General features: G+C 35.3%; 1 protein-coding gene across 1 annotated transcript in view; it reads right to left on the bottom strand.

The window, feature by feature from the left end:
* LOC111056747 (protein O-mannosyl-transferase TMTC1) overlaps nucleotides 1-16,524 on the bottom strand; it is a 397,568-nt gene that overhangs the window by 203,851 nt on the left and 177,193 nt on the right. Inside the window, 1 exon segment of the mRNA XM_039438835.1 lies at nucleotides 7,117-7,190. Coding sequence (XP_039294769.1) covers nucleotides 7,117-7,190 — 74 coding nt within the window.

The following is a 16,524-nucleotide window of genomic DNA, read 5'->3' as shown; positions in this document are numbered from 1 at the left end:
TCAGCTGACTTGTTTCTAAAAATCAGGACTCGCTCCTTTGAAGTGGTGGGTTCTGTTCTCCTGTATGGGTTGGAAGCATGGACACTGGATAATGAATCTGAGGCCTAAATCCAAGTCTTTGAAATATGAACTTGATGCATCCTTCACGGACAGATAAAGTCACAAAATGGAGAAGTCTCAGAAGAATGGGTAACCAACAGGATATTGTGCTTGACATTAAGATTAGGAATATGATTCGGACACATCATGTAAGGACCCAAGTATGTGATTCTACACCTTTTAATCAGAAGTAAAATCTTATCAAAGAAAGTAAAATCATATGTATATAAAAGCGAAATGACACTCACTGACTTACTGACTGACTCACTCACTCACTCACACGCAGAACTGAAAATCTACCGGACAAAAACGTTAAAATTTGGTAGGTATGTTCAGTTGACCCTTTAGAGGCGTACTAAGGAATATTTTGGCAATATTTCAACTCTAAGGGTGGTTTTCGAGGGTTTAAAGTTCGTCTTTTAGCATGTATATTCTTCTTATTCTCTCATTTATAATTGAATAAAGGCCATACCATATGTTAATATAGAACTATAATCTAGAGAGAGTACATATTCGAAACAGTTGTTAACTGGAAACTGAATTAATAATTAAATCGCAAGCTTTGCTTGAAGAGGGATGCAACAATATTATTTGGAATATGATATTTTATGTGGATATTCATATCCTATAAAGAATTTGTATTCTATGTTTGTAAGAATGAATTGTATATCAATTTTTGTTGACATCAAAAAATTGAATTGAATTTTGTCAGGTTGGCATTAAGTTGAGTTGACTTTGTTAGGTTGGCACAAAGTTGAAGATTGAAATTAATGCATTTATCGCGGAAAAATTGATTGGGCACTGCTACTTCAATCGGAGCTATTCCTGGAAAATTTATATTACTAGCCGTCAGGCTCGCTTCGCTCGCAATATCCGTTTAGCCAGCCGTTTAGTCTGGACCCCCGACTGGATCGTCCTAACATATGATAAAAATGCCCAAATGAAAAATGCAGGCTCGCTTCGCTCGCCTGCTGATCTCATTTTTGGACGACCCAGTCGGGTGTCCAGGGGGCGGAGCCCCCTGGTTAGACGGATATGGCGAGCGAAGCAAGCCTGACGGCTAGTAGTTTATAAGCGTTTAGTGGGACGTAGAAAGATGTCTTGATTGAGAAACCTGGGAAAAGCATTCAATTGCACAACACATGACCGAGCGCGAAGCGCGAGATTCAACCAATAGCTGATCTAACTCTGTTTGAACTGAAATGTTGGATACGAGCTTCAGAATTTAGGAGAGAACAATATAGCAGGGAATGAAGTAGGAGTGGAAATGATATAGAGCTAAAATGTTGAAGAAAGCAGAATTTAATAAATAGGGGGAACGGCATATAGCAAGATTGATTTTTCCAAATGTAGCTCTCAGTATGTCGGCATAAGTGAGAGTGAGACTGCTTCATTACATTACTCAATACATTCACAGTTTCCTCCCTTATTTCTGGGGCACTGGAACTTGAGGGAGAGGATTGGGGTTCATTGAAGCGAGGGATAATAATGAGGCTTTTGAAAAGCTCCTCCGTTCCTCCAACTCTCCCACTCTATTCCTTCTTCTCCTCATCTACCTCATCCTCCTCACCGTCGACCACCATCAGCTCCTCCACTAACTCTTCAACCTTCTCCTCCTCCTTCCCCCTATCCCCTCCTCTTCTGAGAAGGGTGAGGGTTGGGAGCCTCCTCACTTCAAGATTCCCCAAAGAGTTCAAACACACTTCAACTTTAGCTTTCATCTCGTTCTCCCTAAAAAGTGAATACCGATTGACCCTCCTCCCGCAATCGACTTTCTCTCTTCTCAAACATGATTGAGAATGTAGTTAAATAGAAAAGGAAAGACGATAAGAAGGATGAGGAGGTCGAGGAGGAGAAGAAAAAGGATGAAGAGGGGGAAGAGTGGGAGTATTTGGAGGGGGAATAGGAGGAAAACAATCTTGAATTATACATTTCCTTTCGCCAAGCTTTCGAAAAGCTTCGATTGATCATGATGAAAATTCAAAGGTTCGCTTTCTGAATTCTCTCACTCAGTATTTCTCAGTGAATGACTTTGGCGCAGAATCTTTTCATCGCTGTGTTCTGAAAGCTGAGATGGGTGTGTTATTCAATGAGTTGCAATAGCTTTTCAGATATAAAAGACATTATTGGAATTGGTTTGATGCTATAGGAGTAGTGGGGTGTGCAAGTTTCTGTGATCTACAAAGAATTATCTGCATAAAGTTTCTCAGAAATCATTATCTTGATCCATATGTGGCCTTGAATGATGAATTTTGTATGTTGTTACATTCAATAGTCATTATTGGAATTGAATTGGTATAGGTTGATAAGATCAACAAAAGATCAGATATACCAAATTCTCTTGATTCACAGCTATCCTCTAATTTAATAATTTTCACCAACACTAATTCATACCAACCTGACAACAATCTCACCAGTTTATATAGTTCCTATAATTCACAAGAGAATAGTTTTACATAATTTGAGAATGAAATGAAAATGAAATGATATTTGTTGACAAAATATCAATACTGATGATTAACTATACAAAAATTATACATATTTCTCAATTGAAGCATACATAAATTGGACTTTATTTTATTCCAAAGACGAGAATGTTCATATTATTTTTTATATTATCATTATTATTCTTCATATTAGTTTTTTATATTCTACGGAACAATACTCTCAGTTTATTGGGATCTATTGTCATTTTAATTTAATTTTGTTTTCCCATAATTTGATTATTAATTTTATGATAATAATGTTGAGAGAGCAGACACACTTCAAGCTGAATCTCGATAGATGATAGATATTTATGATTTTATTTATTCATTTATTTGACAAAGCACTATAATCATAATAAAATCATGATCATAATGTTTATAAGATACTACACTGAGCTTGTACAATTTCTCTCCAAAACTCTGATAAAAAGTTTAAGTTGTCCAAAGCATTAGGTCATGAAATCACACATCACTGCTCGAGTTTATGCAGTGTCCCACAAACACTGAATGAAATTTATCAATGTCTCGGTGATTGAAATTGTATCACATGTCTGAAATGATGAAAAGGGGAAAGAAAGTATTTATCGGCTATAATTATAGAATAGCACATGGTGAAAAATATTAGTATAGAATGAAAACAATGATTTAGTAATACATGTGAGATCAAAACTGATCCATCTTGTTATATCTCATATGATATAAATATTATGATATAATACTAGATGAGTGTATGAAGTATCTGACGAACACTGATTGTCACTGTACTTTTCGATTTTACAATTTCAAGATTTTACAAGTTTTCATCTCATTCGATTCCACACGGAATAATAGAAATCTGATAGGGGTTTGAGAAGAATTCGAGAGTTATATTTTGTGAAAATTGTACACGTGAAATTCTAACCTCATCTTGGACTGTGTCACCTACAAATTTGGAAGAAAAATAGCACAAGGACTACCTTATTATTTTATCTACCAATGTTATTACATTAGTCTCATTTGTATTGCAAATAAATGAAATGAAATGAAACACTTGCATTCTGACGTTATTTTTGTTGAACAATCAGATCCGCTGGATAAGGAGATTTTATGTAATATATTTCATCCACATTTTCTTTCTCCCGTGCTTCTCTCCTTCTCTCTTTTTCCTTTCTATACTCTTTTCACTGTTATTTCTATTCCCTATCTCATTCTTATCTCCCTTTTCCACTTCAACCCCCTTCTCCCTTTTGGTTTTATTATTATTCCTATTCCTCACTCTCGCACTTATTCGCCCTCCTCTTCCTCTCCATTCTGTTCTCCGTCTTCACACTCATTTTCACTGGCAAACACACATTAAAGCGAAACTCGCCAACCGTAAATGATTAATCGTGGCCACATTGTTTTCATTGGAAAATCACAGAAAATGTGGAGCCTCTACCAGCACCATTATCGCTACAAAACTTCCCCAGTTTTTCCCTCTCTTCTACTTCCTCCCTGTCTTGATCTTCTCCCTCTTCCTCAACCTCCTCATCCTCACACACTTTCTTCTCTGCTCCTCCTTCTTTCTCTCGTTCTGCTTCTTCTCTTGTTTATTTGTCTTTCTCCTTTCGTATTTTTTTGTCATGTGTTTCCTTGAGTACTTTGCTGCTTGATGACCTACATCGCAATATTTTGTATTGATTGGGATTGGGAGAAAATGAAAGACTCAAAGATATTGGAGGATTATAATGAATTTGAAGAATGGATTTTGCGAACTCTTAATAAGACTGGTGGAATTGACAGGTGGTGTATGAGTTATTAAAATAGGCAAGAGTCTGTTATTAGTAATTTGAAAAAAAATATTAAATATTTTTTTTCAAATTACTAATAACAGAGAATTTAGTGAATTTAACAAATATTTCGTCAATGAGGCATGAATTGTCAACAGGATAACAGAAGATCTAATGAATGGATTTGAAAATAGAAGAGAATAGAGAGTCAATTTCTCAGGTTAATGCTGTGTAACAGAACGCCATTAATCAATTTTGAGAGAGAAAGGATCGTGTGAAGATGAAATGACAGAATAAGTTGAGAAGAGAGCGTTGAACAAGGAAGAAGGATAAAGAGAGAGAACGGTGAAACTGGAGAGGAATGTGGAAGATTAATCAGTAGGTAAAAAGAGGAAAAGAGTTGATTTTCATTAGATAGAAACAATCCTATCATTGAGATGAAGGGTTAATATTGAAAATAGTAGCGAGAGAAATAGGGAAAACGTAATATTAATTAAATGAAGGATGATAGAAAGTAAACTGGAATTTGACTGTAGTGGCTGAATGAAAAATACTAGAAAAATGGCAGACATGTAATAGTAATGAGAAAGAGTACTGTATTTGACAAATAGGAACAGTAATCAGGGAAAATTTAAAAACCAAGGATGACATGGAAAATTATAAGGAGGATGAGAAAGAATGTTATAAGTATGATAATAATGCTGAGAATGATGAGAAGGAGGGAAGAAATGAAATAAAGATAATTTGAAGTGAGAACGTGTTGAAGAACAAGGCAATAAATGGGAAATTATAATAAAGATGTAGAAAATATAATTATTGACAAGACATGGAAGCAATATTATGAGCATGCAAGGTCCAAGTATGAAGAAAATAGAGCAGAAGCATGGAAAGGGTATGGATAAGGAATGAATTAGGGAAGGAACAAAGAAGGATACGGAAAAGAGGAAGAAATAAGGTACAAAATAGATGGGAAATTGAGAAGACGAACAAAGCAAGAGAGAAAAATGGGTCACCAAGTTTCCTTCAAATTGGCAACTGTCCCACAATCGAGCCTGGTCCCATTTTCTGTTGTGGAAACCTATAGGCACAAATAGGGTGTAGGCCTCACCATGTAGGACTCCCTATCCCTACACTGCGGTACTACGCAAGAAAAGGGCTTTGTAGGGAAAAAGGTTATTGGATAGGTGTAGGGAAAATACGCATCGACATAGTGATAGCGGAAGGGATGAAATTCTGCAGGGAAGATTGCGGTGGTCTGAATTTGGAATTGAGGCAATTCCCCTCCAAAGAATCTCTTTAACTTGAAACGTTACAGGCAGCGTTGATCCCAGCACAAGTCTGAGGCTTGTGCGTGATTGTATGGTTTTCAGATGTATGACCGTAGCTATTTCAATGGGCTTAAAAATTGAAGTGCTTTTATTACATTTGGAGAGTAGTGAACTTCTGTCCAAAAGTGCGTACAGACTTCTTCGCCACTAACAAGCGCATTGCACTTTTTATCGACTGATGCTATGCTTATTAAATCTGTATCTCACTGTTTCTGTACTAATACCGTTCTAATAAGATAATAATCAGCTGATGGAAAGTGAAATTCACGTGTTTGTCGCGCATAAGTCTGTACGCATCTTCAATGACAATGATTTCAAGGTTGCCCATAGTCTGTCCAAATTGCCATGAGCCCTGAAAGATTAAGCCGACCCCCTCTCCTCCACGCGCAGGCTCACACGGCTGGCCTACCTGCGTCATAGATATACTATGTATACTACGTTGTATACAGGTAGGCAAACCCTCCCTTCACTCACACAGACACAAAAGGAGACTGCGCTTGTGTGTGTGAGTAGTAGGAGGGTCGGGCTAATCCTCCAGAGCTCATGCATGTTTGGACAGAGTAAAGAACAATTGATTGAAAATGCATTATTCACTGCAATGAGTAGCCTACAATCACTTGCGGAGAAAATAAACACACTGGAAATCAAAAATATTCAAATATTTTCAAATTTCCAATTGGTTCAAGCTTTTGAGGAGAATTGTCGAGATTTGAAACAATCGAACAAACAAGGTTCATAACTTGTCAAAGTGATACATTCTAGTCACTACCACAGACGTTTGAACTGTAGTTCAGACAATGTTCGAAGTTTAAAACAAGAGCTCATTCCGCTTTCACCATATAAACTACTAATTGAACTATCACAGACAATACCACCATTGTAAATAATTTACTTTTGTTTCACAAGTACCATCACACAGTATACAACATTCTGTAAAGTGTAAGTAGTAGGCCTGTAGATACGTTTTCTTTAGAAAAAACTATGATTGTTCTATCAACGATATTAAACAAAAGCTATCTCATAAGATAGCATTATGCTATCTCCCATCATAAAACTTGAGGTGGATTCCCATCAATTAATTGTGGATGTAAAATTATTATCATTGTTACAGTTTAGTCTCAATGGAGGATAAATTATGATTTGGTGAAAAAATTGAAATGGACATAACCTATGTATAATATTCGGACGATTTGAAACTGAATTAGGAAATTCAAGAAGTTATGGGCAATAGCCTGTTTCTTCTTTTCCGATCCTTGTATTGTTTTCGCTAACCTAATAAATAAATGAATAAATAATCTGTCAAGTACCTAGAGCGTACAGTGACAAATCTAGTCAACAAAGCAACGAGTAGAAATAAAGCTTGCATGAAAGCCAGTTGTTATGGATCATGCGAGTACATTTCTTATTTATAATGTCTAAGCATTAATTAGATATTCTTCAAATGATTCAACTCACTCGTGATAAGCCAAGAAGGAGAGCAAGAAGAAGAAGCAGGCCAATACATCTGCTCTGCCCACAATTCCCGTAACCTGTGGGAAACAAAAAAGTTTATTATAATCTCCACATAATTATTAGTCTTTGATGGCATGTACATCATATTCCACTTCACTCAAATACAATGAAATCGATTATAGATCTATTATAGATCGATGGAAAATATTATAGATCGATTGTGGGCAAATATGAATCGTCAACATTAACTCCACTACAAACCGTCTCCCTTAAAAGGTAACTAGTGATTATGGTAAACAATCTCAGATAATTTAAGCCACTTTAAGTGGTACGAGAATATTCATCCACTAACACAAACAGCTATAAATTCATTCCACTAATGGAATTCAACCATTCTCCACTTACAATACACACTTCAACAATCACACCCAAATCGCATTATTTCCTCTTCTTCTAAAGCTTCTCATTCCACTTATTTTTCCTCCAGTCTTTTTCTTCATTCTTCTTCCTTGTTGTTTCCTTCTTCCTATTCATATTCTACTCTTTTTCTTTCCTCTTCGTCTCCAACCTTCTCATCCTTTTCCTCCTCTTCTTTCCCCACTTCTCCATCATCATCATCATCATCACATCATCATCATCATCATCATCATCATCATCATCATCATCATCACATCATCTCATCATCATCATCATCATCATCATATCATCATCATCATCATCATCATCATCATCATCATCATCATCATCATCATCATCATCATCATCTTCTTCTTCTTCTTCTTCTTCTTCTTCTTCTTCTTCTCTTCTTCTTTTCTTCTTCTTCTTCTTCTTCTCTTCTACTTCTTCTTCTTCTTCTTCTTCTCTTCTCTTACTATCTTCTTCTTCTTCTTCTCCTTCTTCTTCTTATTCTTCTTCTTCTTCTTCTTCTCCTCCATCATCATCTTTTTCTTCATCATCATCATCATCATCATGATCATCATCTTATTCTTCTTCTTCTTTTTCTTCTTCTTCTTCTTCTTCTTCTCCTCCTTCTTCTTCTCTTCTTCTTCTCCTTCTTCTTCTTTTTGGTTCGATTATCATCCCTTTTTTCTCTCTCTCTCTTTTCGATCTCTTCTCTCCTCCTTGTTCTTCTTATATGTACTCTCCTTCTTCTTCCTTTGTTCCTCTTCTATTTTTTCTTCGTTCTCTCATCCTTCTTCTTTCTCGTTTGATTATCATTCTTTTTTCTTTCATTCTTCTCTCACATACACCTCTATACTTCTTGTCGTCATCTACTTCTCCTTCTTCTTCATCTCTTTCTTGTTGTTGTTCTTCTCCTCCTTTTCCTCTCTTCCTCCGTTTTCTCCTTCATCTTCTCTTTTTTCCTTGATTATCATTCGTTCTCCCCTCTTTCTCACCCTCATCCCTCTCCTTTATCCTCCTTTTCCACCACCTTCCATGTTCTCAATCACACATAAACAAAGGCAAATTACCCCACATTGCTTGTCTGCCCTGTCATTATTTTATTAGAGTTGACGCCGTTCTTTGTTATCGTGACACCGCAAAACACTCATTCGCTCCTTCACTGTAATTGGTTGGTGTTGAATCAAAACAGCATTGCAACACTACACGTTGTGCAACAAATCACAAAATTTGCATGACTTATTTCCTTTGTACACAGCAAATAACGTTGATACAAGTTTCATGGATTCTGTGTTTTGTTTTTTTTAAATTCTCATGTCTCTCGTTAATTCAAATTAGTTCATCTTCAATTTAATTGAATTGCTGCTAAAGATTTGGTGTATGTTTTCGAAGTCCTTTTCTATCACAGTGGGCTTTTATCGATTCTATATCTGATATCGAAAAGGTTTCAGATTTTAATGTGTGTGTACTCCTACAACATGTAGCACAGTAAATTCATATTCCTACAATGAAATTTTATTCCATGGATTCAAGCATGAAAACATCTCAAAGACTTAATCTGTTCTCAATAAATACTTATCAAAAATTATATTCGTAGTATTGAATTATAATGAGGAGTCTAATCCTCTGAAAAGCTCTAGTCCCTCCATTCTCAAGCAGATAATAATTTTGTACTTGAATTCTTGACACTGCAATAAAATAGTTATTTGTGCAACTAGTGCGTAAAGTGACAGTTTGCTGCACCGAAAGAAACGTTTACGCCCGAGCCGTAGGCGAGGGCGGAATGGTTTCTTGAGTGCAGCAGAGGAACTTTGCGCACGTATTTCACATTAAGTTTTTCCTACAGTTACCATTGAATATGAAAAGTGGGTAATTATGGGTAAAATTGCCTGAAATCCATCAAATGTTTTTCTGTGTAATTTTATTATTGATAAAAACCTTAATACTAAAATCCTAAAGTCATCGTTGTCCTTGGTTATAATATCTAATACTAATAATTAGCGCGTTGTGCTTGGTTGCACCTCTGCTCACTATAGCAGCCACAGCAGTCACTGTTACCAACTTCATTTTGATTTTGCTGCACTGTTGCTCCATATAACCTACTAAGTATTTTTCGCCACACTGCACAGAAAGCAGCTGTTTTCCAGTCCCTACGTAGATCTGAAAGACCTTGTTTGCAGACGACGTCAGAAAAGGGTTTCTTTTCCGGGCTAGGCCAGAAAGTTGTCTCTTTCCAGCCGCTTATGGCTGGGAACAACGCGCTAATTATTATTAATAAGTCATCCGCTAGATCGGGCGAGTGTCCACTTTCATAATAAGCTGAAGTCGCCATGATTTTAGTTCCAGTTTCGAATCAAACTAATTCGCTTCGCAACCAGTTTTATTCAATTATTTATTGTTGATTAGTGCATTCCGAATTTTCAAAAATGCTTGAAGATGACTGTGGTATTCCAAGTTAAATTTTAAAAGAATCTGAAATCCTGACTGCAAATCTTCTACCACTAAAATCAAGAGATAGGTACGATAGCTTAACGAGTATTCTTTATTTTGTATTCTTTATTTATTTTGTCAGCAATACCTGTAGTGTGGCGAAAAATATCGTTCGCACCACGGGCAAAAATGTTTTTCCAGCTCTCAATCTTTTCTAGTCCTCGGCCTACGGCCTCGGACTTGAAAACCGATTTCGAGCTGGAAAAATCTCATTTTCTGCTCTAGGTGCGAAATATACTATTGCGTTGCCATGTTGCAAATCTGGAGTGCAGGAAACTTTTTCCCGCACTAGAGCGGAAAAGTGATTCTTTGCGTTCTGTAATCAGTGCAGCAATGGCCACTTTTCAACGTAACTGTAGGAAAAATTATTTCGCTTTTGGAAATGTAATTGTTCATAGAATCAAGGAGTGGATCAGTTTTGGGCTGAACCTGTTGCTCTCTCCAAGTCATAGCTATGTTGTGTTTGTGATTGTTTCAGTGAACAGAAAAATAACATGAGCACTCTTGACTGAGAAGAGATCTACTGTGCATAGAAGAGATGAGCCAAAAAACCAGCTACTAGTATAATTTTTCCGCATTTGTAGATTAAAAATGGATATTTTTGTAAAAATCCATCAAATTAACATATTATCTCCGCCCAGAGACCAATCCTGATCGATTGATTGAGTACTTTATTTATGTAGATTACAATTTATACTGGCTTACACATTTATATACAATAGATTATAATACAGCAAAATTATAGATGAATTTACTTAATATAGACTAAGAAAATAATTATTGAACTGTATATGATATGAAAAAAGTAATCTGTAAAAACTATGAATAATTATATTGTTATGCATCCACATAAATTGGTGGAGCTTTGAACACATCAATGTCCATTCTTCGGAAAGAATATTAAAAATATCCTTCCCACTAACTCTCTACCAAAAGATTGGATTTGGAGACTGTATAGTTCCAATTGTATTATAATAAATTATATTGATATGAACAGTTGCCTAGCAAATTCAAGAAAGAAACTTGCTCCTATAAATCCATATTGAATAGAACCACTTCAAGCTGTCACAACTTTTTTGATGTATGGCATCTTCTAGTACTACTCAATATTTTTCAAAATGTATCAACTAGTAGGGTAGTCTTGTCTTCAAATTTTTCACATATCAACTCAAAATAATATCTCATTCTCTACTGAAATCTCACATCACAATAGCCTATCAAGTGATTTCTCTGTGACAGCATGTGAATCTCTCAGAATATTTAAATCACAACATGCCGCGCAACAAATTCATTGCAACAGCAACAAGAATTGATAGAAATTTTACAAATTGCTCCTTGACGTGCCGATAATTGGTGAGACCTTGATACTACTTGTACCCTGCAATGTAAGCGGCGGCTTGGCTCCAGGCAAAACTGCAAACAATGCATTATGCAAAGGGTACTTTGCCCCCTTCAGACCCCCTCACCTATTAGGAGGGGCAGAATTCCTTCGGATGAAGAGGAGGAGTAAGAGAGAGGAACGAGAAGAAGGAGCAGAGAGAAAAGTGAAGGATAAGGAGAAGAAAAAAGAGAATAAGGTTGTGGGGAGGACAAGAAGGGATAGGAGGAGGAGCAGGACAAATGATAGGGGAAGGAGAAGTAGTAGAAGAAGGAGGAGAAGGGGTGATGTAGAAGGAACAGAGAGTTTCAGTCAATTACCATCGCAAGCGATGTTACTGCTACGAATTTCCGGGACCAGCCTTTTCCATTATACGAGAAAAGGATTGGGAACTTGTAAATGTGATGTGGATGTAAATATAAATGTGAAGTAAATGAGATGTAATGCGAGTTTAACACTCAAGTAAATGTAATGTGAATTTTACTCTCAAATCAGATTAGATTTAATGTCAATGTAATGTGATATAGATGTTTTTGGGTGGAAGTGAAATTTACTTTAATCCGATTGTAGCACTAGCTTTTTATAGTTAGTTTTATGAAGGAATCAAGCCTTCATCCATTTATTGAATTTCATAATTCAGTGTATTGTAGTTATTCTGGGACCAGAAATCTCTTTGTTCAAAAATGCTGACGAATCATAACCTTTTTTGGACTAATTTTCGATCAAAATCTTGGGAAGGAAGAGTAGAAGAAGAGGTCTGTTCTGTAATTCCATTGTACTATCCTATTCTATTATATTTCTATTCTTCTTCCAATGATAGGGCTATAGGTCTGTTTCTCCATTCCCAATCATTTTATGATTATGTGGTTTTTGTCTTTGTTGAATATTTTCCCAAATAAGGTGCAATTTCAACACAAATAGTAGAACAGTGTATATTCATGCATATAATTACAAAAATGGAACAAATAATATTTCCACCGGAACAGAACCCCCACCTGAATCCTAAAATCCCATCTCAAATCCATACAAAATAATAGAATAATCCCATAGCGATTCCTCATACCACTGAAATATTCTGCGTAGTGAGGAAAATATTCGTATGCCAACCGAATCCCCAGATTCCACGATGAGGGATTGAGGGATTACTGAATACCGTCATGAGGCATAACCGTGCCTCACGAATCAGGCTCCACTCAGGCACAAAAATCGCTAAACGACATACATATCGAGTATCGAATAGTATCGATAAATTGATGTATCGAAACAACTATTATTATGAGCGGTGAACTCTATACTTCGAATGATATACGTTATCGTACACGTAACATTGTAAAGAAATCAACGATTCAAGTTAGGCACAAAAATAGTTGAACGACACACATGTCGAGGATAGAATTGTATTGATAAATTGATGGATCGAAATAACTGTTATTGAAGGCTATGATACGTGCCTCAGTGAAGGCGCAGGAATCTGATTGCAGTGAAGCGAGATAATTGCTGAACGACAAGAATTGATTGTGGAAGCGTATTGTGATATCGATGAAATAGTCACGAACTATTGAAAAAACTATCATTACTGCAAAATGATTGTTGCTATTGGCAGGATGGAGCAGACAATTGGATTGAGCCGATTGATTAAGAGGAGAAGAATAATATAGATTTATGAATTCGACTGAGTCATTGTCAATATTGTAGAACCGTTCCATAATTGAATAAAAAGTTCAAGTGTGTACTTTTTAAACTATGTGTAGAATTTGACAACATATGTGTGTTTTTATTCAAATATAGATTTATATAGAGATAGTAGACGATAGAGGATACTGGCAGATATAAAGAGGATATTTTTATAGAGTTATGTGGAAAAGAGAATAGATAGGGGTATATTGTAGGTAGAGAGTATACTGCAAGAAGGATTAGGAAGAATGTTGTAGTGTAAGATTATTTTGTTATTTAGAATGTGGATTTCGTGGAAGATACCTCTATCACATAATCAATAAAAACAATTATGAAAAATGTTTTGTTGTTCAATTTTTGCATTTCAACTTAAAAATAGCCATAGTAAGCCGAAAATTGTCGTTGAAATGTTTTAAAGTTTTAAAATGTTTCAAATAAAGAACGTACTACACGTTTCATTATGTTTTTATTCATTTTAATAAAGTAGGCTAACTGATATAAGTGAACTGACTCTATCACTATTATATTATTATTTCACTGTTGTTCCTTGTCTGGGAATAGTTGAGACGTATCTTGGATATTGTATTTGATTTGCTGAAAAAAGAAAATCATTTTTGCTCTCTGTCCATTGTTATTGAAACTATTAATTTCGGTAGAAAATCTACATAGAGCATGTTATGGATTTGCTGATAAACAAATTGGAATATTTTGTTTAAATGCTATAAAATTCGAGAATACTTGGTTTCCTGTAGGTGGAAAATTTAAAATGTTATTCAAATTCATTCCAGTGGAGTTGGAATAATTCAGTCAACAAATCTCTACAGTTTCAAAATTTCTTCCTCAGTCCTCACCATCCTCTCTTCCCAACATTATTTATCTATTGATAGTAAATTTTTTGAGCCCTGACATATTTCTTCATTCAGCCTTCTATCCTTCAAGATTAAACAGAAAAGTAGGCTACATCATGAAAATGATCGATAGGAAGAAATGATGATACCTTGATCACTACCAAATTTAGATAGAATTACAAAGTCCAAAATAAGGTTGTAATATGAAAAAAATGAGAGAATATGTATTTTACGTCTTAAGTATCACTTGGTTGAATTCTAAGTGGTGAATCATATATTCAGACATTCCAAAAAATTAATATCGATTCAAAAATCCTTTAAATGATGTTAATTTCAAAAATGAATTCAAAATATACACCAGACAACTCACAAGATCAAAAACTTTTCCCAACATCTAGCTGTAATTCAGACTCGAATTATCATCAACCCTTTCACATCAAAGTCCAACTCCCTAGCATTTTCAAGATCACACGAGTACCCCACTCATTTTCAAAGGTAATCAGAATTCAAGAGACCACTTGCCTCTTCTTTCAAGATGTTTAGATACGCTGAATACTTTACTTCCCTCTCTTTGAGTCTCTCTAAACTTCTCAAATTCTCTCTCTCTTATTCTATATTACTCTCACACATTCACTCTCGCTGTAAGCCTCTCTCTCTCTCCCTCAACCACTCATTCTTCCTCTCTCTTGCTCTATTCACTAGCATATACGAGTAATTACATCACATCAAAAGCTTCTTATAAGACCGTACTGCATTCAACCCACAAGAGCAGCAGTAGTAGTCAAGGTACTGCATTTAGTCAGAAGCTTTTCATCACTCTGTACTTTATTTAGGCCACAAAATCAGAAGTATTATTAGATAACAGTGGATTGGCAGAAGTTCTCCAACTCTGTACTTCATTTAGACCACAAAAGTGATACTTGATTTAGTCGGCAAAATTAGAAGTGATACTTGATTTAGTCGACAAAACTAGAAGTTTTCCATATAGTAGATTGGCAGCAGTACTGTACATAGTGATGAGTAATGAGAAAGAGTGATGAGAAAGAGAAATGTTTTCCGAGTGAGTTGGCAGTTCCTTTTCATATTTGGTTAAATTCACTTTCAAATATCAGCATTCCTTATAAATGGATGCTTCCGACTCAACCAATGCTTCTCACTCTCACTTCGAAAATAATCAAACTTTCTTTTCAGCATTCACCTTAAAATGTAATCGTACCCTGTAAATAAATTGAATTTATCTCATTCAACCAATGCTCACAGTTTAGAGTGGATCTCATATAACTTTCAATATTCAATTTCAACTGTCAACAATCCTTATGAATAACATCAATGCTTCACGCTTAATTGATGCTGACAGTTTGAGTAGATATCTCATTCTTTCTAGCAACCACTTTCATGAATATTTATGTCATCATACTATGTGAACAACTTCAATCCTTTCTACTTAACTAATCCTGGAAATTCGAGATGTATCTCACATACATTCCAGAATCCACTTCAACTGTCAGATTTCCTCATAAACAACACCAATACTTTCAATTCAACCAATGGTGACGGTTCAAAGTAAATCTCGAATTACAGCATTCACTTTGAACAATTTCAAAATTCCACGTATCAAATCAAATCAAGATTCATTCAATGACATCATTTACATGACAAATTTTGTTACACAGTTCACAGTTGATATTACAGATCATTGAAAACAATACTGTTTGCTTGGGGAAATTCTTGTCTGCTAACAGGAGTGAAATACATCCCATATTGGAATCAATTCTTCGTATTCAACAACCTAGTCAAGTTCAAAGTGTATCTCACGTTCATTAAAGCATTCATAATTATCAACTATTCACATTTCTAAATGCATTTCTATGGATCAATTCCTCAAAACGCTTGTCCAACTATGAAAACAGTTCAATCAATGCATATATTGTGATGTGTACCGAGTAAGTCAGCTGATGGTTTAAACTAGAATTTTAGTTCCAATTTTTGGAGATAGTGACTCCATATATTGTAGTTTTGTATGAATGTAATGAATAAATAAATAGATGGATTCCACATTCCTCCAGAGCTGGTTCAACTATCAAAACCGTTTAATCAATGTATGGTTGCATTTATTGTAATATGTTTCAATTGAGTAAGCTAATGGTTTAAACTGAAAGTTGAGTTTAATTTTTGGAGAAAAAGCCCCTCATATTCCATGCAGTAGTTTTGTAAGAATGTGATTAATAGATTAATAGATGAATTCCTCATTCCTCCGAAATTTGTCTAACTATTGAAACCGTTCAATCAATGTGAGGTCGCATTTATTGTAATATGTTCTAATCGAGTCAGCTAATGGTTTAAACTGAAATTTCAGTTGAACTCTTTTTAGAGAAAGTGACTCTGTATTAAAATGACTTCCTTCCTTTCATACCTTACTTGCATATTACATGAGAACCATAGTTGGCAAGGTATTTCTTTTCTCTTTCTTTCCAGCACACCACATCGTTTTAGAAATTTTATCTTTTATTTTGTGTGTTATTTGATTGTTACTGTTATTGTGATTTTTCCATTGTACTTTTGTGTGTTGTGGATAAATTGTATTGAATTGGGTAATTTATGTTGTAGTTTTGTATGAAT

Source organism: Nilaparvata lugens, chromosome 12 (assembly GCF_014356525.2).
Source record: "Nilaparvata lugens isolate BPH chromosome 12, ASM1435652v1, whole genome shotgun sequence".
NCBI lineage: Eukaryota > Metazoa > Arthropoda > Insecta > Hemiptera > Delphacidae > Nilaparvata > Nilaparvata lugens.
The sequence above is the reverse complement of the archived record's forward strand: the minus strand, read 5'-3'. Positions and strand labels throughout refer to the sequence as shown.